Genomic DNA, 25993 nt, shown 5'->3' with positions numbered 1-25993 from the left:
ACAAGCATGCAGTAATAAATTTTTGCTGGTTAAATATATGTTGGATAAACCTTCGTCACTTCATTTCTCGTTAAATTCTAGCCTGATTTGATAGATCACATCACCCCCTTTCCTTTGAAATTTTTGCCTTGAATTCAATATGGCGGTCAACAATATGCCGGACCTGCGCTTGACACACACGGCTAGGGATCTCCCTGTGCCTAACCTATTTCTTTCATGACCAATTATACCCAGGATAACTCCTTCACATTTTATAGGGGGTGTTAAGGGACATTTGACTCTTCATAGTTCATGTAATGGGGCTTTTATCAGTCACATAGTTACACATATTATTTTGTATCTTCTGATCCCATTGCAGTCCCAGAATGATTTTTTGGTATGTTTTAGAGTATGGTATGAGGGACCAAATACATTTTTTTCACGATTTTTGGTGATGACATGTTTTGAGATATTCAAGGTCAAAAGTCAAGGTCACATGACAAAATTATATTTTTATCCAAAGGTCGGCTTGTTATATATCACTGGAAAGCTTGTTCAATTCACTGTACAATAAGCTTTATTTGAGCTTCCTAAGCAGAATAGGGGCGGAGTTACAACAGATTTAGTATAGCTAAGCGGGCTCAAAAAGGGCAATTTCTGCAAACTTTGACCTTGTATAACTTAACAATTACAAGACGCACGAGACTAAAAATTTTCATAGTTACTAAGTTCTATGCATAGTTTCAACTCCCCAAATTTCATGAAAATCGGAGATGGTCAGGTTAAAAATTAAACATATCTGTGTTGATTTGGCATGGAATGACTCAGAAGCGAAAAAGACCATGGACTATTAAAATTTCTTAACGTTGTTATAATAGCAAAATAGAACATGTCAAATCCTTTTACTTGCTTATTTCATGAACGAAGGAGTATCTAGCGCTTAAATAAGTTCTTACGTCATGACCATATTTTCAAAGGTCACGTGATACAAACAATATGTACAATTTTATTGCTCGAATATAAACAATTGTTCCTCGAAATAAACGAATGTAAACATTTTGAATGCCAACAATTATAAGTCAAGTGGAGAGATATTGAAGGCTGAAATCAACATCCTTGTTTCTTGGTTCGCGTCCAGTGTGGCGAAATACATATTGAAAGTGGCAGTTTTAAAGAACAACGAAGTTTAATGAATTTTTTTTAATCAGATATATCGATATTTTAAACTATACAAGTGCTATTAGTACAGAGTATGCATTTTGCAGACGAACGTGGCTTTGGCGTCTAGACTCACACTCAGTCTGTGTGTTGCTAACCGCCCATGCGTGTTCGTAATTGCCTGGCTTCAATTTCGCCCTGGCTTCAATTTCACCCTAATCTTCGCGAGTGACCAAAATAGACAGAAGCGAGATGTAAACTAATCAAATCAATAAGTAGATAACAGCAGCAAATGTTGTGTCTTCATGCAAATGTCGCATATAATATGAAGGCTAGGATGAATGATGAAACAGACTGTTGGAACAAACACAACTTCATGTCCAGGTTTTTTTAACAGGATGCGAACCTAGGACACCGTGTTTTGTGACACGCTACGCTAACAATTCAGCCACAGAGCCGAACTGAAATACCTTGTGCTTGCGGGAGTGATTCCCGAGACGTAAACGATATAAATGTGAAAATGAAAAGAGACTGTTGCATTGGCGTCTTCAAGTCTGCACGGAGCATTCACCACATCAGTTGCAAGACCTTAACTTGATTTTGCGGTTTCATGGGTGAATATTATTTATTCCCATACTTCCGGTCATTGTGTTTCCGTATAATCAAGGGGTCCCGGGTTCGATACCTGGTGGAGGCACTAGTGGTTCGGATCCCACTCTAAACTGTAGGTCCAGTCCCGATTAACCTGACTGTGAATAAAGTGGACTTGAAACAAAAAATCAATCAATCAATCTTATCCAAAACGCTAGTAACAATTAAAAAGAGGGTGGGAAAAGTTGTTTTGAGCACTCTGTCGCTGTCCTCAATATTTCGGCATTCATGTCTTACTTGAGAAGCACGGACTTGAACTTTCCTACAGTATAAACGAAAAATTACGTGCAACCCTCCCCCACTCCATGCGCCAAAAAATCTGCTGATACCAGGGGGCTCTCGGGTCTACTCTAACTCCACGCTTATAATCCGAGGAGACGGGGTTCTTCACACATTGACTCACATGCTAGCCTTTCATGAAAATCCGCGCTTTTACAGTAGTAGGTCATTCCCAATAAATAGAACTGCGGAGGTGTAGCTAGCGCACATTGAAACAATGTTTGTTAAAAAGAACTTACGAAGCTTGGTTCACGTCAAAATAGAGGCCTAGCAGTCTTTGTCGAATTGTATGACTCATTCCCGTGTGTCTCCACATCGAGGCGGGGCAATCGTTTCACGGTTAAGCTCTCGCAATTAGTAATATTTTATCATTACTGCAAGAATTGTGCGTTACTTTTCCTTTCCATTATGCTTACTTGAGAAATGTAGATTATTTATTTCAATTTCACTGGTTTTTATAGTTTTCACTTTGTTCTACAATACGTATATTCTATCAACATACGTATTTTGTATTTTTACCTGCTCAAATGATTTAACTTGGTTCTCTAATATCTAGAGTTGAAGCACGGCCAATTTGTAGCCAGTTTTATACCTTACTTAAAACTGTTATTCCGACAAAAATGATTTGTGTTATTGAAGTCGTGACTTTACAATTTTATGATCTGTGGGAATCGAAGATGAAAGAGGTACAAATTACATTACCTATACCTTTTTTCGACTACATTTGAATTGTATTCTAGCTCAGGAGTAAAATACAGAATAGGAAAGGTGGCAGCCAAATTGTTGAATGAATGGGAATCTGACCAAAGCGAAGAACCCTTGCAGCAATAATAAATATATAATACATGATTGCAAGCATAAAACCATTGTTTTACAAAAGAACTGCAGTTAAGACTGGAAGAAGTTTGTTTTTTCTTATCCCTAGCTTCCCCTGGTGTACAAGAAATTAACATACATGAGGGGGTCCCAGAGGCCCAGACATTTTTTTCCTTTTTAACATTTAAAATTCATGGAACAATTTTTTAATGAATCATTTCTTCTTTTGTTGTTCATATAGTTGCACTTATATAACAAATATATAATAATTGCAAAATGACCATCGTGTGAACCAATTATTGCACGAGTGTCACACACATTGTATCATTCACTAGACCTCAAAATTACATGTTAATGATGAATCAATGCTATTTCTTGTTTTCGTATGTGCTGCTCTCAAGTAATTATAATAACTACATTAATTACCATAATTACTAACCAATTGTACACTGTTACAGGCACAAGTTTCATGGCGGAACATACTGATAGGCCCACAGCGTGAATTTTCCTCCTATGTAAGTTACCTTCATCATTGTATGAGCAAAGGTAATTCAGAAATATTGGTAGGGACCATTGCAACGTATTTTAATTTTATTTTCATTTTTTAAATACAAATATCCACATTTGAGAATTTGACAAACAAGACGTGGTTGGCCTGGAACCCCCCCCCCCCCCCCGGGTAAGCTAGTGCTAACAATATATCATTTTAATTAAGGGCGCGGGGGAGGGGCTGATTCCAAATAAATAATGGTTATACACAATATAATGTAATCTAGTCAGTAGGGCGCCTGGCTGCCACACGGGAGTCCCTTGGATGATCTAAGGTCGAAATGTTTCCGCATTTGTCCCCGCGTAAAGCGACTGGAGCTCATCCAGCCTCAAATAAATGTTGGGTAACTAGAAGTAAAACTCTGGGGTGTAAAGGCGGCAGGAACGTAGTGCTGATCACATCACCTTCAAATTGGCCGTGATCGAAGCACATCTTTTTAGATAGTCTGATAGATAGCCTGGTAATTTTTACGAGACTAAAACAAAATGAAGAAGAACTGCATTTAGAATGTAATCGTTATATGCGTACCTTCAGTCACTGCCACAAATACTGTAGGCGCAATGCCTATCAAGTGTGTTAAAAAAAACACCCCGAAACGTTTGCCGAAATCGTGGTCATGACGGTGGGTGTGATTTCGCGCAATGAATATCATCCAGTGGAAACTGAACCACTGAGGCTCGAACGCCGGTCCGCCGCATCGTTACATGTGATACCGTTACCACTACGTGACTTGCGATAGTGGACAACAGTCAGACCATTTGCCCATCTTTCTTTGCAGTTCACGTTAATTGTGCAGCGAACTTGCGTTCCCAACGCCACTGATGCTTGGGTGTATACATTACTCTTGTTCACTTGGAAGTGAACCCGAAACTCAAGCTCTCAAAGAACTCGTAGATCCAGTACACATGTCTGGGCGAAACAACTCCAGAGTCCAGACGCTTAGGCGCCAGTAAAAGATAGCGGTCGAGTCGTGCGAGTTTCGTTGAAAGGAACGTTCATTTCTACACACGTGGCCAAAGCCCTTTGTTACACTGGTTTTGTTGCGTTTTTACTGTTGTCAATATTTAGCTGCAGGATACATGCAAGGCGTAACAAAATTACGATTTATCTTTTGCAGAGTAAAAAAAATTCTCTTTCGATAAGTTAACAACAACGAGATAGGAAAATACTTAACCAGACATCAACAAAGTGAATAACAGTATTTGCTTTTCTTTACCTTTTGATGTATTACCAACGCAAATAGATGCCATTGTTTTTTAAAAAACTGCCGATACTGTGCGTAGATGCAGTGAGTACTTCTGCCACCAAAATGGCATGTTTACTGTTTTACCCAGAATTTTTGGTGCTAAGATAATGAGCCCACGAGATTTTACAATCCTAACGTCTTTTAACTTTTCCAAGCAATCATAGCTGAAAGATATAAAACGTTTCGATTATAATTCTGTTAAAGTAGAAGCATTTTTCGTAAGTAACGAAAGCGCTTTGCTCATATTCGAATAGCACCGTTCAGTAAACAAACGATTCATTGATTGAATTTGTCTTTTAAGTACACTTTATGCACAGTATGGCTAATCGGGACTAGACCTACAGTTTAAACCCGAAACACTATATTCCTTTGCCTTCATCGGCTATCGAACCCGCGACCCCTTGATTAGAAGGCAACGACGTTACCACTACACCAACGGGGAGGTCCCAGTTAACAAACGAAACACAATACGAGTACAAGGAAGAGTAACAGTGTAAATAATGCTTTCTTTTCTTCTACAACACACCCGATATTAACAAACTTTCAAACAACATTGCTAATTTTGGTTACCGTCAATACTTTCTTCTACACATGAAGCAAATGGAAATTGATATGTGAGGGCATAGTCTTGCGCACGGGGGGGCGCCAATGGTGCCTGACCACCCTCGAATGTGTCCTCAAAAAATAAAATATGTAGAAACAACCATTACAATAATGAAAGTTGTATCTCCCGTACTGCCTCCAAATTTGAATTTTAATAGTTTGGTCTTTCTCGAGTTCTAGCCAGATGGGAGAAGCGATGATTTGCAGCCAAAGCTGGGAACATCTGGAAAGACGGCCTCTCGTTGTCTCATTCTCATTCTACCTTTACTAACCAGATATCGGTGTTGAGAAGCATCGACATGGAGAAAAAGAATACAAAATTGATTTATGTAAGAGAGGTGGTCAGAATTGCAACAGCATAGAGCTAGAATTTATGTTTGCATTCTTTAATATTTACATCGCTTTTCAGCCACTATTGGCGACGACGAAGATGAATTATGAGTTACACTTACAAAGGTAGACTCATGCAGGCCGGAACTTAAAAATACTTGATTGGTTTATTTAAATTATGGACACGTCAGCACATTTAACACTCACTCTGGTCCCCCATTCTCCAGTTCTTCACTGCTTTTATTTGAAAATGTTGGTTTTCTTAAAATTTCGGAGTGGACTGTAGCCTCTTCAAACATCCCCCCTCGGCCTAAGCCAGTGATTACATACAGTCGAGGCAAATACTAGAACTGGAAATGTTGATATTGGAGTGCCTTCTAACAGTTCACTCATTAGGTCCTTAGTTATGTTGTCATTTATATAGTGTGACCGTACGTCCCGTTTTGACCGAGACAGTCCCGTTTGAGAGGCGTGTCCCGGTCGTCCCTTCGATATTATTTTAGAACACTATTTGTACCCTTTTAGAAAAGTCTAGGGGTTAGCTTGAAAACCAAGTATAAAGTTGAGACATTTCATGCTAAAAAAAAAGTTGTATTGTTTTGCGTGTGTTCCGTTATTTGTAGAGAGTGCATAAGCATGCCCAAGAAACGTACATGCAGTTTCAATATGAACTTGGGAGAAGACACAAACCACAAACTCAAATGGCAAATCTCGCGTCAGATGTGTGGGGTAAGGTTTTCGTGGAGATTTACAAACGGTTGGTGTAAAATAAAGCCGCTCTCAAGAAGATTGATTGTTTTGATACATACTTCTGGCACTCCCCAACTTCTGCGTAGGGCTAACATCAAAGGTTGATCAGAAGGAAAACTTGGTCTGTCCATCAGAGTGACGTTGCCTTCGGAGAAACAGGAGGCGTGTGACTCACCATCTTCTTCACAGGTAGAAGAACCAATATCGGGCTGCCAAATGTTGAAAAAGCGCTGTTGTTGGTTAAATATTGTTTCAGTAAGGACGGACGGTCAGAAGAAAGAATAGATAAATGTGCATATTTGCTTTAATTGTGCTGCAGAATTTACAAAATATTATTAATAGTATCCGTGTACATTCCAATAAACTATGTGTATCACACTTAATAAAACAGTTCGCAGGATGTTTATACTAAATGAGATACTGCATACACTGGCGTACACAGAGGGAGGCTGATGGGGCTACAGATCCTTCCAAAATTTTTAGAAAATCAAAATTTTTAAATGAAAGTAGTAGAGAACTCTGTAAAAACAATGTGGTAAATGCACACATCCATTAAAATGCGTCCCGATTGCCAGTTTTGAGAATGGAAACTTCTAAAAATACAAAATATATTGCGAATGCCGCGCCCCCTAGAAATCAGCTATGTGGTATATACCTGCAAAATTCCAGGCCCTACCGAAAAAAAACTTGGATACACCAGTGACTACATATATATTTGCGGGAAACCTAGAAAAACGACAACTTGTATTTGTGCAGAAAATTATGCACTTCTTCCCATGTATACAATGTAATCCCCAGTTCACATGGGGGTAATGAAATTTGGAAGTTTGTCTTTGCTTCTTAGACCTATAGATTCTACATGATCAAATAATCAGCGTGCCGGATTGGAATCACGGCATGGATATCCTTTATGAACATCTGGTCATCAATTTCATCATATTGTTATTCATCTTCGTCTTTCTAATTTGCCAAAAGTGACAGAAATGTGAAGCAAAATATACCGAACCAAACATATTTTCTCCAATTGTTATAGTATCCCACATCAGTAGTTAAGTCTTTTCACCACATAATGAGACAATTTCAGTTTTGTTGTAGCATTCCCATCAAACTAGTTCACCTTCACCATGAATTCACGCACACATTAGTAATCGCTTAAACTAATAAATATTCCTCGTATTGTCAAACAAAAATAGTACCTCGATATGAAGTTATACGAGTGTATAAATTTTCCTCAGAAGTCTACACACACTAATACCTTAATATGCATTCACGCCCATATTAGTAATAGCTTGAACATACACAGATATGACAAGCATTCCTCGTATTGTCAAACACAAAGAGTTCCTAGGTATGAAGTTATGCGAGTGTATGAATTTTCCTCGGAAGTTGATACACCACGTGAATACCTCACCATGCATTCACGCCCATAGTAGTAATTCCTTAAACATACACAGATATGACAAACATTCCTCGTATTGTTAAACACAAAAAGTACCTCTGTATGAAGTTATGCGAGTGTATGAATTTTCCTCGGAAGTTCTACACACATGAATACCTCAATATGCATTCACTCCCATATTAGTAATAGCTTGAACATACACAGATATGACAAACATTCCTCGTATTGTTAAACACAAAAAGTACCTCTGTATGAAGTTATGCGAGTGTATGAATTTTCCTCGGAAGTTCTACACACATGAATACCTCAATATGCATTCACGGCCATATTAGAAATAGCTTGAACATACACAAATATGACGAACATTCCTCGTATTGTCAAACACAAAAAAAGTACCTCGGTATGAAGTTATAGGAGTGTATGAAGGTTCCCACATAAATTTCAAGTCCATTTTCCGTGATATTTCCCCTAGTTTTCAGAAACGGTTTTTTTTTTTTTTTCAAAAAGCCTGATACATTGTTCATTAATATTGTAAATTCATGTTATAAAGCCCTTTACATTTTGCCTTACAACCATAATACCCTCACCTCATCTTACATTACTAACATTAAGTGTGTTGCAGATTAATTAGTATCCTATCAGTATTAGCTGATATAGGTATACCCGTTTGATTGCTTGACTTGGTGTTTTAAGTCCACTTTATGCACAGTAAGTAGTGAAAAATTAAAATATTTGTTAATATTTTCATGTGCCGTACCTTTGGAAAAAATTCTAAATACCTGTTTCCTTTTCAAAGACAAAACCCATTGGGGTCACCTGGTTATACACAATAACTAAGAGGTGTATGAACTGCTCATGTTCTTCAAGGAAAGTTTGCAATTTTACATTGGATCACTATAATATTGGTTATCAATATCAGTAAATTTATTTGTTTATCAAAATCAGTAAATTTTATGGTTTACTGATAGTAGCATAAACTTACATCGGATCATCCCTAACTATTACTTTCTCATACGACTCAAGAAACAAATTATAAAGCGACATATATTTGCATTTAATTAAAGACAAAGGTAGAAAATTTTATTGAAATAAAACATCTGTTCTAACTGTATTACAGTTCAAAAAATAAAATGTCAAACAAATCATATAGAAAAACTCTATATGATTTCAGTTTTTGACAAACAGAATTTTACAAATGTTCACGATGTTAAATAATGTGTAATGAGAAACTAAAGTCTATGTCCTCAAAGTAGCTTGTGTAAAGTAAGTTATTGCAGTTGAAATTATTAATGCTTATTAATTGTAATGAATATTACTTATTAGTCGTAGGAAGAATCATATTCTAGTGCCTCTGATGCGCTCAAATGGTATTACATTTATCAATTAGAAGATTTTCCAGGATATTTGCACGAGATTTGTAATTTATTCAAATTGCTTGAAATTCCAGATCCTCCAGTTTTTAGGTTTCTGTGTTGGAATCCTGAAAACATGAATACCTTATCATAAAGAAGTCGTCAAACGGGTGGGGAAGGGGGGGGGTTCAACGCCCTTCCTCTCCTCTGGAGCCATTAATACACAGTTTCTTGTATTGCCATATGTACAAATGGAAATTCCTCGGAAGTCGATACACAGGTGAATACCTCGATGTGCATACACAACGACAATAATTTGAAATTTTCCTCGAAGTTCCATAAACAATTTGAAAATTCAAATTTTACCTCGAAATTCCATACACGCAAGAATTACCTCTTAAAGTAGGTGTAACAAACACCATACACATTCTATACACAATTCAAATTTTTCCTCTGAATGCAGATTTTAGGTTTGTAAAATACCTCGGTTCTAAATTTCTATTTTTGGGGTTTAAAATAAGCCTGACACGCCAAAGTCAGATTTTTTCTAGTAAACCACATCAAAAACTATCATTTAAGACATGTCAGATTGCAATCGGAGAGGTACCTCGGAACGCCTGTGAAAAGTTGATGTGTGTGTGTGTGTGTGTGTGTGTGTGTGTGTGTGTGTGTGTGTGTGTGTGTGTGTGTGTGTGTGTGTGTGTGTGTGTGTGTGTGTGTGTGTGTGTGTGTGTGTGTGTGTGTGTGTGTGTGTGTGTGTGTGTGTGTGTGTGTGTGTGTGTGTGTGTGTGTGTGTGTGTGTGTGTGTGTGTGTGTGTGTGTGTGTGTGTGTGTGTGTGTGTGTGTGTGTGTGTGTGTGTGTGTGTGTGTGTGTGTGTGTGTGTGTGTGTGTGTGTGTGTGTGTGTGTGTGTGTGTGTGTGTGTGTGTGTGTGTGTGTGTGTGTGTGTGTGTGTGTGTGTGTGTGTGTGTGTGTGTGTGTGTGTGTGTGTGTGTGTGTGTGTGTGTGTGTGTGTGTGTGTGTGTGTGTGTGTGTGTGTGTGTGTGTGTGTGTGTGTGTGTGTGTGTGTGTGCCAATGATAGTGTTTATTTTTCTATCAGAAAACAATACAATTTTTGTACATGGACAAACTGTGCAAGGCCTCTGGACAAAATTAATCAAGTTCTTCTTTAATGGGAGAAACCTCAAGTAGGATATGCTACACATGTGGAAATTATGATACCTGTATGATTTAATAGGGAGAGCTTAAACCCAACAACTTCACACTGCTGGCATCTCTGTGATTGTGGTTGACACTGGAAATGTTTAAAATGCTCACGCTATAGATTTTGCTGTTCCATCATGTTGCTTTAATTCATTGCAGAACATTACTAAAACATAGCACAGAAATAAGAGATACACAGCAAGGTGCAAAAATAAGAGAAGTGACACATAACAAGGTGGAAAAGAAAAGAGAGAGAGATGGAAAAAAAAGGAGTGATAATACAATAGAGAACATGCATTATCAAAAATTAATATATTTAACCCATTGGATAAATTAGATAACTATTAATCAGATATTTATTGGAGAGTTTGGTATTGATGTTTTAATTTCACTTCATGTATTAACTGGCTAATCATGTTTGTACTTTTTAAGTTCTATCTGAACCACTGCAATGTGCTCTAACTGGGAGTAGAATCAAGCAAACATCTTTACACATTAATATCACGAAGGCACAACTCAAACACAATCATAGGCAGAGTTCTGGAGGGGCCAGGGTGCCAATTTTTTGGAATTTGTATTTTTTCCCTAAATATGACGATAAGTTTAAATATAAAAGCCAAAAATATTTTAACCTGACTAGCCCTGATGTTCAAATTGAGCTGCTGTTAATCGTTAAACAGGAAGTTTTAAGGGTGATTGTTGAAGAAAGATACTATGTAGGATTTTATTCACTTTTCGTTGATGAAGTTAAGTCCCATAGGGTACAACAGCTTTGCATTTGTGTATGTTACCTAGTTGGACATGAGATGAAGCAAAGGCTACTAGCAATGGAAGATGTGTCCCTTTCAAGGTCTGCACATTCTTTAGCCGGTGTTATTTGGCAACATTTATAGGAACTTAATATAAATGCTTTGATGGTAGGACAGTCATATGATGGAACCAGCGTGATGTCTGGAGTTAAGAATGGTTTATAATCTATCATTACGGAAAGTAATCCTTATGCAATGTACGTTCATTGCGTGGCTCATAAAGTCAATTTAGTGCTTGTTGCAGCATGAAGGACAATGATTTAAGCTGCAACTTTTTTAATGTCATGCAGTGTTTGTACCAATAATTTAGCTATCCTGACACCCATGCTGAATTTAAAGAAGTGCAAAAAGAGCTAAATATAATTAGCCCTGGACCTCATGAACTCCATAAGTTGAGCAACACTCGCTGGTCTTGCAGAGCTATTTCAGTTTTAAGTGTCAAGAGAAATTATCCTGCGCTTGCTGCTGTACTCACTGTGACAGCATCTGATTTAAGACATTCTAAAATCCCTGAAGCCAAAGGCCTGCTTTCAGCTATAAAATCATTGTATTTCGTTGTATGTTTATCAGTATTTTCTGAATATCTACCCCTCATAAATGTTTTATCCCAGTCCCTTCAGAAAGCTGATACCTCAATTGCTCAAACATCCAGTGTAGCCAACAGAGTGATTAAGGAGCTTGAGTCCCAGCGAAACGAAAACACCTGAGACAGAAAATGGAATGGAATTAAGGGTGTGGACAAATAATTAGGTCTAAACATTTTTGAAGGTGGAGGTGAGATGAAAGAAGGTACAAATCCAAAAACAGCCTAGACTGATATCAAACAAATTAGATGCTTATCTGGTTTGTTCTTCAGTTGGCCAGTGAACCAGAGAAGAGACATCTGCTGAAACACTTTCTACATTTCAAAGTGAAGAAAACTGGAAGTAAAAATACAAGTGTAATTTTTTTATCCATTGCTGGATATTTTGATTGGCGAACTGAAAAGAAGATTTAGTGGTGAAACTTTGGAAGTTGCTGAAGCCAGTGAAAGATTTATTCGTCTGGATGAAGAAGGGGTTGCATGTTTCAATGCGATTTACTCCATTCCTGGTATTGACACAATAATGTTGAAGGCAAAAATGACCATTTTAAGAAATATAATGGAAAGTTCAGGTTTGAGTTTGATAAGTGTGCCTTTGGAGAATGTTGTTCCAAAGATAGTGGACACAGTTTTGAGCAAACATACAGAAACATACAAAAAATTTAGCATTCTTCTGAAAATTGCTATTACCCTGCCATCAAATAGTGCCACTTGTGAGATGAAATTTTCTGCTATGAGGCGAATCCATAACTGGTTGCGTTGCACAATGGGTCAAGAGAGATTGAACAATTTAATGATCTTATACTCAGAGTCAGATGTTGTTACAAAAATTAACTTAGACGATTTGATTGATGTGTACAGTTTGAAGAAAGACAAACGTAAAATGACTTTGTGTTGAGTCAACAATTACTGTTGAGGCATCAAAAGAACTTTATAATTTAATTTTTCTAAAATTTCTGAAGCTTACTATTGTACCGTAACTTTTTAAAAGTAATACGAGTATTGTATCAATAAAAATTAATGAAATGCAAAATGCATTAATCGTACTGTTTTGCTTCTTTTAAAACTGACAACCAATATACGAATTAATATTTGTTTACTTAAGCGAGGAAATTTAACATTTTCAAATCTAAAAGGCCTAAAATTCAGTGTTTTTAAGTTGTTGTTTTTTTTGTTTTTTGTTTTTAATTTCCAGGGAAAGGCATCCGGACCCCTTATAAACTAGGGGATATTCAATAACCCTCAGATACATCATATGCTTCTCCCAGAGTCTGGCCCCTCCAAAGCAAAAGCTCAAACTCCACCTATGAACACAATAGCATCAAACCATTAGCCATTATTTACATGTATATTGTTTTAAAAACATATATGTTATGGCAGAGCTGTAAGTCTATTACATAATGAATGGTGATAATCAGGGCCCAGATCTTGATGATCTAATATCTGAAAAATGATCAACAAAACCTATAAAATGACCTAACAAAGGACTTAAAAATGTTGTCTATATTTCAGGGTATGGCAATTAGTACGGCATAGTTCTTATTTCTGAAATGTTAGAACTGAAATTTTAAGGTGTATGTGAATGTTAAGTGTAAAAATCTGTAAAAATCTTAACTTATTCAAAAGTATTGCAGTAGTTAATGTCGAGCGGCATGTTGCTTTGATCCTACAATCATGTGGCGATAGAATTTTTGTTTTCACTGTTACAGACATCAAGGCGATAAATGTCAGTTTCTGGCTAAAAATGAGTGAAACGTAATGCAATCACATTACTTTTTTTTTTTTTTTGCAATTACGCCATAAAAAGAAGTAAAATGCGAAAAATTAACGAAAATTACGTAAAACTTTAAAAAATGATAGAAAAATGATGTAAAACTTGAAAAAAATGACCTAAATAGAAAATATGACGAAAATGCACAATAAAATTCACATTTTTATATTCAGAGGTTCATATTCAGAATTTTTATACTCAAGAGCAATGCATACTACATAAGGAGAAAAAGACGACATCATCAAAATGCAGGCCCTGGTGATAATAAACAATAATAATAATAAAAACAAACTGTAAAAGGAATACATGTAGCGTTAACTAATAACTTTCGATTTTTCTTCTTGTAGGGAGCAGACATCATTGTGTTTCCAGAGGATGGTATGACAACAATAGACATGCCAAGAAACCGATTGGAGAACAAGGCCTTTTTCCAGGATGTCCCAAGCCCTCAATCGCCCTCTGCAAAAAATGTGTGCCAGAGTGAAGAAATCAGTTCTGAGGTGCGTGGATGTGTAGATGGTGTTGTACTAAACTTTATACAATATATTGCAAGCCAAATTAAACAAATGTTGGGCAATAATCAAAACCTAATTATATGCATAGTAATTCATTTTAATCAATTCCTAAATTGAAAGTCATAGGAGTAATATTAACAAATGAAAGCGATATTAAATGGAAAATTAAAAGCAAAATTTAATTCAAGTAATTCACGTAACTATTTATATGCTTTTATCCTCTTGATTACTATCAAAGAATCTAAAGTTAAAAATATAAAAAACAGAAATGATCTGTTGTTTTGCATTAACATGAAACATGGGTCTCTCACATTAAAAAAGGAGGAACATGATTTTCTTATTTAGTGTTGAATTGCTGCGACTGAGGATGAGTTATGATATGATGAAATTGATGAAGAGACATTCACAAAGATCACCCATGCCCAGGCCTGGATTCGAACCTAAATTAAGAGTTTTTGAAAATAAAATATTAAGAAAGATATTTAGTCCTAAAAGAGAAACAGTAGGATGATCTCACAGATCTGTTTAATTGCCCCTTCTCAAGCACAATTCTAATGTTCGCCAATGATTGCAAAATTATTAGAGAAATAAAGCAGCCATCCGACATGCAACTTCTCCAAAATGACATAAACAGATTCTCTGAATGGTGTAAGTGATGGAAACTGTCCATAAACACTTCAAAATGCTCTTACATAAAAATTTCATTGAAACAAAACATTCTTGAAGGTAATTATACACTCACCGACCTCCCTCTAACAAAAGAAACACAACACCGAGATCTAGATATCCTCGTAGATTCAAAATAACTTTCGAAAATCACATATCAACCACCACAAAATAAGCAATGCGTTTGCTAGGCCTACTGTACAGATTCACCGAAATCAATAACCCAAAATCACTTTTCATTTACTTCAAAACATTTGTGAATACTGTTCACCAATCTGGTACATGGCTGCCCCTTCTCATATCTCCAAGATCGACAGTTTTCTCAGCTTTTTCCTCTCCATCATTCGATATAGAGTGCCTGTGCTGAAACACATGCCTAAGAGAGATCTGCTTGTTAATCTGCACATTAATACTCCAGATACTCATAGATATGTTGCAGATATGAAATTGCTATACAAGATCATAAATGGAAACTTAAGATGGTGCATCCCACTCCACGAATTCTCACTTAGAGTGCCTAGACATAAAACACGGAGCAAGGAAACTTTGTACACTGCAACTCCCAGACTCTCACCCATACAACGTTCATTATTCCGTAGGCTACCGAACCAATTCAACATCATCTCAAACCAAGTAGATTTATTCAGTTCATATTCGTTTTCTATTACCAACTTAGTAATGTAATGTAATGTAATGTAATTCATAAATCAGTGATATCAATAAACACTAAAGATCCACATTAAGTATACAGTTTTTGTCTTAATAATATATTTATGGATGCAAAATGAATACTTGGCAACAACTTTAGAATACTTGCATACAGTGATCAGTGGGATTTTGGATGTCTTTGTAACTGGAAAATGAGATAATTGGATTGATTTATTGTTTTTAAATTTCCAGTACAGCAGAAGCCATTTTAAACCAGAAAGAAAGAACAGTAAAAAGTAGCCTAGTGTTAAGAAAAACACACACACACAAAATAATATAAAATACAATGTTTATTGTATTTTATATTATTTTGTGTGTGTGTGTTTTTCTTAACACTAGGCTACTTTTTACTGTTCTTTCTTTCTGGTTTAAAATGGCTTCTGCTGTACTGGAAATTTAAAAACAATAAATCAATCCAATTATCTCATTTTCCAGTTACAAAGACATCCAAAATCCCACTGATCACTGTATGCAAGTATTCTAAATTTGTTGCCAAGTATTCATTTTGCATCCATAAATATATTATTAAGACAAAAACTGTGTACTTAATGTGGAACTTTAGTGTTTATTGATATCAGTGATTTATGAACTGAAAGACAGACAGGTCAAATAAAGGGTTAAAAGACCTTTAAAAGGAACCTGTAAGTTAACTGATACTGCTTCAACTGCAAAATCTATTGCCTCAATCAATCAATCTATAGCCACTTTTACTGTAGTTTCACATGAAATGGTATTTTTTGTTGACATTTGCATAATATTTTTAGTTACATCTGCAGCATTTTCTTCTTTACTTCATTACAGAAATGTAAGCCACAAGTGTTTTCAGTACGAAATAAATTCAAGTTAATTCAGAAAAGGAGCAGTCACAATTTTAAATTTCCTGCATTTTTTACAGGTACTGAAGAATCTATCCTGTGCAGCTTTAGAAAATCAAATCTATGTTGTGGTCAATTTGGTGTCAATTGAATACTGCAATGGTCAAAATGACTCTCGCTGCCCATCTGATGGATTTTACCTATTCAACACTGATGTTGTTTTTGATCGTAGTGGTAACATTGTAGCCAGGTAGGTTACATAACTGTAAAATGGGAGTTCATACCAAAAAACGTTTTTATTTAATATAGCATTTTTCTACCACTGTGACTACTGTTCAGTACCCCTCTCGACATAATCAAAAAGAAAACTCAGCGAAGTTCATTAATAAATAACATTAAAAAGTGGGTAAGAAAATATGGCATGTAAACAGATTACAATTTTTCTCTTCCAAGAACAATGGGTAGCAATGTTCAATGTTTCAAAATCTGTTTATGAAATGGTTATGTATAGAGCTTCTTATTATTAAATGTTTTTTAAGTCTTCACAAACTCACAGCACTGTCTGCCAAGAGAAGGGACGGAGATGTAGATACCTGGACAATCTGCAAAGATCTGCACGATAAACAGACAACTGGAAAAAGTAATACCCTCTTATGGGCATATTTTACATAATGTTACCTTTTTTCCACTATCTTGCTTCATATTTTTTTTACTAACAACAGAAAGGCCACATTTATGCAAGAGTGAGTCAACTTACCCATTTCTAACAAAGTTCAGTATGAACTTAAGCTCTCAGTCTTTCAACACAGGCATAACCACAATATGACTTTATTTTTAAAATTGTAATTGTTTGTATTGTACTAAAGATTTCCCCTTTTTTGCTGTCGAATTACAGATATAGAAAGTTCAATCTCTATGATGAACCACATACAAATATAACACCTGAACCAGAGCATGTATTTTTTGACACAGACTTCGGAGCAAGATTTGGGGTGATAACTTGCTTTGACATTGTATTTGGAGACCCGGCTGTTCATCTAGTGAGAGACTACAACATAACTGACATAGTTTTCCCTACAGCCTGGTTCCAAGAGTTGCCATTCTTTACAGGTTAGTGAGTTGAATGTACAATGTAAGAGTTACACGTAATTTGTTTTGTGAAAAAAGGGCATAAAATTATGCACTGAACATAGAACTAGCTATGACACAGCTTTTGGCATGAGAGGATATATTATAACTTCGTCTGGCTCGATCACTGGTTGTGAACCGCTATTTTCACACAACTTTTTCAGCAAACACAAATCATTGAACTGACTAAATTTGCTGTGTAGTAAAAAAAAGAGAAGAAAAAGTAACAGAGATTTAAATAGAATATGTAACTCATTGGACAAAAATTATAATATTACATTACGTTACAGTACTATTAAGTATGCACCGATATGAAGTTCGGATATAAAATGTAAGAATATGGTTAACCAATTTTGTACCAATCTAATATACAAATTGCAAATGTTTCTTGAAGAAAATGAATGATCAGTGCATTAATCTCCACAATTAAAGATTGTAACTAAGTGACTGCAATGGGTTTTACCTTTAAAAATGAAACTGCATATTTAGACTGCTACTTTTTTGTTTTTCAAAATGGGACATGAATCAGTGCCTAAAGTGAACGAGGGGGTGGCATCCCCAGCTTGCAAAATTTGTGCAAAGCATCCCACAAAGCTGTCTCATTTTCACCATGTTAAACTATAGTACCGTGCGTTCATTTCGATCTGCAGCCGAGAGATCGGGAGAAGCGTGGCGGGCGGCGCTGACGGAGATGCCGACATTTGCGGCCTGTAATGCCCGCTTATTTTTATAGACATATGCAGACATTTATATAAATATTGCAAAACGATCACTAACCTGTGTTATAACATGCAAAAGTTCTTCTGTAATTCATCCAAGTTCTGCTCTTATATACACAAAAAATACGCTTTAGAAACGATGTTAAGAGCCACAGATGATAAAACATTTTAATCATAGTTTTGACCAGTAACGTCCTGCTTAAGTTTATATCCTTGAAAGAGTTTTGTGCCGATGGGGATCGTTTGGAGGTTTTGAATGTGCAACACTGTATCAAGATTACGCTGTAGAAGAAACCGTTAAAAGTCAATAGTGTTCGTGAGCTTCCTTGCAATCCGAAATCTCCGAGCTCGAGTTTTTTGTTCTTTCGCGACTAGATGAAGACAGAGTTGTAAATATAGTGGCGAGCAATGTAAACCAAGAGCGTGTTAATTTCGTACTGTGCGCAAGAGTGTTATTCTTGGTTACTTGCAGTTACTTGTTTGTGTTATTGTAGTGTGTATGTGTGACGTGTCAGTGAGACGATTGGAATGCCAGCCGCAAGATTCACGTTAGAACAAAGATTTTTTTATGTATGACACGTACCTACGTGAAAACAAACTCGTGTCGAGACGTGTGTAGGTAATTTGTACAGAAATTCCCATGCGTTTCAACTCCACACAGAGATACGGTTAGACATCTTGTCCTTAAATTACGAGAAACTGTATCGTTAAATTTTAAAACACCTAAGCAAAAACGACGGATTCTAACCGAAGCAAAACTCGATGATATTGGTGCAGCGTTAGAACGTTCTCCAAACAAACCTCTACGCCGTGTTTCACAAGAGGTGGGCGTATCAAAATCATCGGCACATACAGTCACTAAGCTACTAAAATTAAAACCATACTCTTATAACACAGGTTAGTGCTCGTTTTGCAATATTTATATAAATGTCTGCATATGTCCATAAAAATAAGCAGGCATTTCAGGCCGCAAATGTCGGCATCTCCGTCAGTGCCGCCCACCACGCTTCTCCCGATCTCTCGGCTGCAGATCGAAATGGACGCACGGTAGCATACCCCTAGCTACGTCCGAGGTTTGACTAAACATTGCCCAGATAGCAATTTTCACTTAAGCGCTGGCATGAATTATATGTTTATATTCATAAAAATTGTAACAATATTGAATAAATTTACACTTCATTACAGGTCATTTACAGATAGAGATTGGTGAAACTATTGGTAATGTTATCAACGAACTGATATGCCTGGTTGTCTATTGTCATGATACTGACAGGGTAAAAACTGATTTAACCCATCCATACTATATATAAATTCCTGGATATAGTATACAAACAGTGACGTGCAGTGAGGAGTAGCTAGTCTAGCAGAGATAGATCAATCAATCTCACATCTCTAATTATTTTCAAATCACAATATTCATTGTCTTGTTGAAGCCACAGTTCATATAAAACACTTCTTTTTTCACGTGCTTCTCGCTCCTCTGTGAGAGCGGTGAAGACTATTGAAGGAGCTACTACTCTAGCTGGGTTTACCTCCGCCTCACCGGTTTCAGGGAAAGGGAAGATTTCTGCCGGTTTGGTTTATTTTACTTCACTTTTCTGCCACATTTGGTTATCACAAAAATGAGGATGAGTGATGATATGATGAAACTGATGAAAGGACCTCACAAAGAACATCCATGTCCAGGATGGGATTCGAACCCATGACGAGTGCGAATTCTTGTTCCTATGTGTTGTACTCTGCAATGAATAATGAAATAATTTGGGATGAAAAATGTATCCCAGAACTTAGAGAGACCAAATGAATATTACTGAAGAAACTACAAAAAAGTGTATTTCATTACCAGTTTATCCCCATTTAATATATTGAATTTTTGCCACCTCCCATCACTTTTTTTCTAGCTGTGTAGATTTAATCGCGATAAGTAGCTAATGAGTTTATGGAAGTCGCGAGGGGCAATCATGAACAGAGACTCCTGATTTTGCACTGCCCTGCAGATGCACTGGTAAGAAATTATTCCATCACTTTACCTAATTTCTGCCATGACGATGAACGTAGATTCAATTAAACGGGTGAAGGGTGGATACAAGAGAAATACTCATGCATGCACAGGCCAGGGCTCGAACCAGGATCCTTGAGTAACAACATAGTGAGATGGAGGAATTAGGGAAATTAATCAATCAACGCAAATTTTTCCCCAAAGAGCATATAACATTTACAATTGAAAATACCACTGAGGAAAAATGCTGTTTGCTTTACCAGTACCCTCGTGTCCGAATGGCTAGCACTTTTCTCTCGTCTTTGTTGTCGGCAGATGTCTGTGGGGGGAGTGGTTATCACAGCGTGCTATGACAGTATGGGTTCCGGGTTTGAACTCCGACCTGGGCATGGGTGTTCTTTGTGTGTGTGTGTGTGTGTGTGTGTGTGTCTTCAGCAATTTTATCGTATAATCATCACGATTAATCAAATGTGGCAAAAAGCGACGCTAAGTCACAAAAATCAAATCAAATCATTGATTGATTTGGTTTATTACTTCGCTTTTCTGGCAAATTGCGAAAATGACACCATAAAACTGATGAAGGGACACACACAAAGAACACCCATGGACAGGCCGGAATTCGAACCCAGGATTTCTGGCTTAGTAGTCAAATCAAATATCTTTTTTTTATTTTCAAAAGAACAGAAAAACCAAATCTCCTCTCCCAGAGACAATCAGAAGTACTTTTTTTTTTTTTTTGGAAAATGGGAAATGTAGTAGTGCAACAACACCCATTTACATGTCATATAAAGCAAGCAAGGAATACATAATACTTATAAAGATATGTGCACTTTGTAAATAAATGCCACCTCAGTGGCTAAGTATGTTGAGTTATCAAGTCACAGACTCACCACTGAAGATTTCAGGTTTGAGCCTTAGCAGTGGCAGTGATTGGGTTCCTAAACTAGGGGGGGGGGGGGGCAAGGTGCCAAAACTGGGGGGCAAAATAAGATTTAGCATAGTGTGGGGGCAAAATAAGATTTAGCATAGTGTGGGGGCAAAAGTGGCAAATAGTAGGGGGCAACTACCCCCCCTCGCCCTCCCTAATTGCTGCCACTGAGCCTCAGCCTAGTTCCTTATGTCATCTAATATCTTTCATCCCCATCATTACATTAGCCAAAGGTGGCAGAAAGCAATGTTAAGTACAGATAAAAGCAAAGCAATTGATGTGTTTGTAGTAAGTCAGTAGAGCAGAGTTAGGGTGTGGTAGCGTTCTTAGCATAATTTGAGTAGGAAATGGCTATTATACTGGCAACAGTATGCAGCTGACAAATGTCGTTCTACTCTACATGAATTGCAATTTACAACAGGCTGTGCTTCAGTTGTTGTTTGTTGTTAATCTGTGCTGCTTAAGCTAGAGTATTCCAAACACATCCTGCCATGATTTCGGAACTGAAGTATCACATTCAGAGATGTTAACAGTATCCTGGCAAACATGCTAGAACGAGCAATGGACAGCATCCGATGCAACTTGGAAGAATGGTGATTGATTTGGTGTTTTAATTTCACGTTATGCATAGTAAGGCTAAGCGGGACTGGACCTACATTTTAAAGTGGGAACCGAACCTATGTGCCTCCACCAGGTATCGAACATGGGACCCCTTGATTACAAGGTGACGATGCTACCACCGTGCCAACGGGGAGGCCCTCTTGAAAGAATGTGTGACACACTTTGGCACTCATTTGCCAGGGATAAATGGTATTCCTTTCTGTGCAATTAGGCACTAAAGTCATTCAATAAAAATACTTTTTCAAATATAAATGTGACTTCAAATTAGACTACCGCAGCCATGCAACAATATTTGTCTCTCAATACCTGTAATTTATAAATATTAATATTGGTGCATTATTGTTAATGATAAAGATGTTGTTTGATCCATTCGTAATGTATTTATTCAAGGACTTCAAATGCAAGCTGGCTGGTCATATAAGGCAAATGTCAATCTCCTCGCGGCTGGATACAATAGACCTAACATGAGCAACAGTGGAAGTGGCATCCACGGTGGAGTAAACGGAGCTTACACACTGATCAATACAGACAAATTCACAAGAAAGCTCCTGATTTCCAAAGTAGCAAAGAAGAACACGGTAAATGACTTGTGTTCAGAAGAATTGAAAGACCTTAACCTTCCGTCGCCCAAGTATGAAGATGAAAACAGCATATCTCACAGAGCTCTAGATATGCCACTCTTGCAAGAGCTTCTAACAGAACACGAAACAGCTTTGCTGTCTCCAGACCAGACAAATGTTACCTTGTGTCAATGTGGACTGTGCTGCATCCTGAATTTCCACATGTTGCCAGCTGAATCACCTGATTCAACAGCCTACTTCAGGTTTGTGGCATTCAGTGGACAAAGGTATTTTAATGAGAATACACGTGACAAGACCTACCAAACATGTGCTGTGGTAAGGTGTAATGATGATACAGTGGAATCTTGTGGATTGCCTCCAAACGAAGCTTCCGTGCCAGTTTTTGAATCGCTTCAAATTTCAGGCAACTTCTCAGTGAACTTTGTTTTACCTACCAGCGTAACAGTGGATTTGACTGTTGTTCCTGTAGATTCGTTCACGTACCAGGAACGTACAAATGATGACAGTGTAGAATCTATTCTTCAAACTACGAAGTCAGTAGATTCATTTCTCACATTGGGTATGATTGGTTTCGACTTTACTAAAACCCTATGCTAATAGCAATAATTTGGCATCACTATAAGAAAAATCACTGATTTTTAAAAAAAATTAATTGTATTGAATTGGAAAGTGTTGATTTCAAGGGCTGATGCTATTTTGTGGTGGGGGGGGGGGGAAATCTGTTTTGAGTATACAGTAGAGTCTCGTTTATCCGACCTTCGCTTATCCAACATACCACAGGAAAAACATCATCAATCGGCAACAAGAAGTGCAAGTTGCAGGCGTGGTCTATTTTTAGTTTCTCCCAACTCTACCGCATGGTATGCCCACCTACACTATGACTCATGTGTCTGTCATTCACTACTCAGTGCATGATTACTGTATTAGGTTCATAATGTGTAAAATTATAACATTAGTTTGACGTTTAATAGGGTTTTTCTTAACACCTCTCTATTATCCGATATTTTTGCTTATCCGACATTCTGCCAGCCCGTTTATGTCAGATAAGCGAGACACTACTGTATATGTATTTTACATTCCCTGATACATGAATAAATATTCAATTAATACAGAATAAATGATTGAGCATTTCTGCATGGTAAATTCAGTGTCATTTAAATTGTAATAAAAATTGCTAATATATCATGTGACTTGGTTTTTGGCATCAACTGTCTTGGCCAAGCAACAATTCTATACTTACATTTTAATAATTGATTCTGTTTGGAGGTATGAACATTGAATGAATGAATGAATGAATGAATGAAGTAAAATTTTGGGGTGCTTCGGTACTTTAGGCCATTTTGCACCCTTCATTGTATGCAGGAAAATATTCCCTTATCTAAAATTCTGACTTAAAAAGTATTAAAACAAAAGGTGTAAAAAGCCCCTTGGGAAAATAAAAGTGCAAGGCTGTACAGGAACCTGCACAAGACAAACACAATACATTAAAAATTCAGAAAAGAAACTAAAAGCTTCCTCACAGATGGTGGAAGAGACCAGCTCTTCGCAAAAAGCTAAAAACCTTTGATAAAATACTATTATCGTTGCCCAACAGGGAAAACAAACAGCCAAAAAGGTTAAAAGTCTGCCGGAGATAAGCAAGATCGGCACATTCAAAATACTCAAAACCACATTACAAATATGATGCAACGGAGGGTCCTGCCCTTGCAGCAAGTGACCATGGGTTAGACGGCTGCGTCCAATTCGCATTCTCGTTAGAAAAACTTCTTCTCGGCGAGAGGGACGGGACGAGGATGAACATTACTACTCAAATGAAAGCAAGCAGTTGATGAGGATAGTATTTGTTGTTTCATATAGATGTAGTATACACCAGGATTTTATCCCAAGTTTTTCATCTGGTAGATTTAATTGCAAATTTAGAGCCAAGATAGTCATAAAATGGACATCTTACTGTTTTCCTCTAGTGATAGATGGTAACAATGGCAACAATAATAAAAATAACAGGGTGTCTACAGTTCCATAAAAACAAAATTACACGATTTTCCAGGCCAAGAACCACAATTTTCCAGGCAAAATCATTTGGGCAATAAATGTAAATGAACATGTCTGGAAGAGGATCACTATATTTTAGCAAAATGCTTGCACTTAGAATCCCAGGTAATTCCATGTCAAATCAACCAGTGCATAAATATTTGATGTCATGGACTTGACTAAATTTTAGTATACGTGTTTCTTATCATCTGAAATATAGAAAATATTTTCTTCTTATTTTTGATGTTGCCGATTTTTCAGTTATTAAAATTTGAAAATTGACAAAATTGCCCAAAAACCGGTCACCACTGAAACTTTCAATACAATTTACAAGAGACCTGTTACAACTACAGGGCTGGGCATGGTCTCATTTTAAAGCTTATGAAGAGAGCTTTTATTTGATATACAACATACTTGGTTTTTTGCGAAAAACAAATTTTGAAAGGTTTTTCAAAATTTTATTTTACAATTTCCAAAAAACGGATTTTTCAAAAATTTTACACATATTGGTATCATATGAAAAGTGAATTCCTTTCAAGACCATACAATGATTTAAGTTAACATATTTTACATACCTAACCACATTATAAATAAAGAAGCAATATTCATGTCACAACAGTCATGTTCAAATTAAAGCTCATTAAAAGCTGAATAGAATGACACCAATTTGAGCTCTCTATGTTAAATATTTTTTGATCTATTTAAGATTGGGTTTTCAAAATATGTATAATTAAGACCAGAGTTGCATAATAGCTGGAGCCAGTGGTGCCCACACTGCACGTGTTTGTACCACTCATCCAAATGTTAAACTGATGATAGCTGGAGCTCACTTAAATAAAATAACTCTCCCAGGACATGAAAATCCATTAAAAACTTACCAAGATTGTCTTTCCAAATATAATGTGTAGGGCACCACAATAGAAGTGTTTTCTAGATCAGTGTGATTCCTGTCCCAGCATAATTGATTTCAAGGAAGCCTTGCTGACAAGACTTGAGGAAGAGATGATTGAAAATATAACCTACAAACAGTGGATCGCTGTTCTTTTGAGACAATTACTAAATCCACACAGGAATTTGTTCAAGATTTTTCAAATCAGTTGATCAACCTCAAGGGACACAATTTTATAGCCAAACAGCAATCAGTATATTTTTCTGAAAAGAAAAGTTCTCAAGTGCATGATGAATCTGTGGTGACATGTGATTTTGCTGAGAATTACTCATTTATTTTGCAGGATGAAGTATAAGGGTTCCACTGGAACAACTCAATGGCAACAGTTCATCCATTTGTAGTATATTTTAAGGGACAATGAAGATATTCTAAAACATAAGAGTTATAAATACGGAGAAACTAGTACTCACTTTTATCCGCGAAGCTGTTTTTTCTTCTTTTTCGATTAATTTCAGTGGCCACTGCCACCATCCTCGTTGGAACTTGCTGCGCTGTATTTATATACTACCGCGTCTCTCTTTTCCCAATCATGAATAAGAGTTATGTCTTCATTTCAGACTGCTTGATTTACAACACAGTTCTTGTCCATGTTTTCCAAAGAAAGCTTTCAGATTTCTTGAAAATTGATTGTCTGCCAAACGTACAGAAAGTATGTTACTTCTCTGATGGTTTAGCAGTGCAATACAAGAACCGCAAAAACTTTGCAAATTTGTGCAACCATCATAGAGATTTCGATGGAATTGCGGCTGAGTGGCATTTTTATGCAACAGCACAGGGTAAGAGAGTGTGTGATGGTGTTAGAGGGATAGTAAAGAGGCTGGCAGCCAAAGCTCTCCAGAATCCTCTTTCAAACC

At 36.8% G+C, this 25993-nt stretch overlaps 1 protein-coding gene across 1 annotated transcript in view; it reads left to right on the top strand.

Moving 5' to 3' along the window:
- The window catches only part of LOC145987066 (vanin-like protein 1), a 50182-nt gene extending 27419 nt beyond the window's left edge, over nucleotides 1–22763 (top strand). Inside the window, exons 3-6 of the mRNA XM_083121522.1 lie at nucleotides 13827–13979; nucleotides 16264–16433; nucleotides 17079–17293; nucleotides 21969–22763. Of these exons, the coding sequence (XP_082977648.1) occupies nucleotides 13827–13979; nucleotides 16264–16433; nucleotides 17079–17293; nucleotides 21969–22756 (1326 nt within the window). The 3' untranslated portion in view covers nucleotides 22757–22763. The remainder of the gene's footprint in view (nucleotides 1–13826; nucleotides 13980–16263; nucleotides 16434–17078; nucleotides 17294–21968) is intronic.
- Nucleotides 22764–25993: the final 3230 nt, after the last annotated feature.

The sequence above is a fragment of the Lepisma saccharinum genome, chromosome 4, assembly GCF_977018435.1.
Source record: "Lepisma saccharinum chromosome 4, izLepSacc3.1, whole genome shotgun sequence".
Classification (NCBI taxonomy): Eukaryota; Metazoa; Arthropoda; class Insecta; order Zygentoma; family Lepismatidae; genus Lepisma; species Lepisma saccharinum.
Note: the sequence above shows the minus strand (reverse complement) of the source record. Positions and strands in the feature narration are given on the sequence as shown.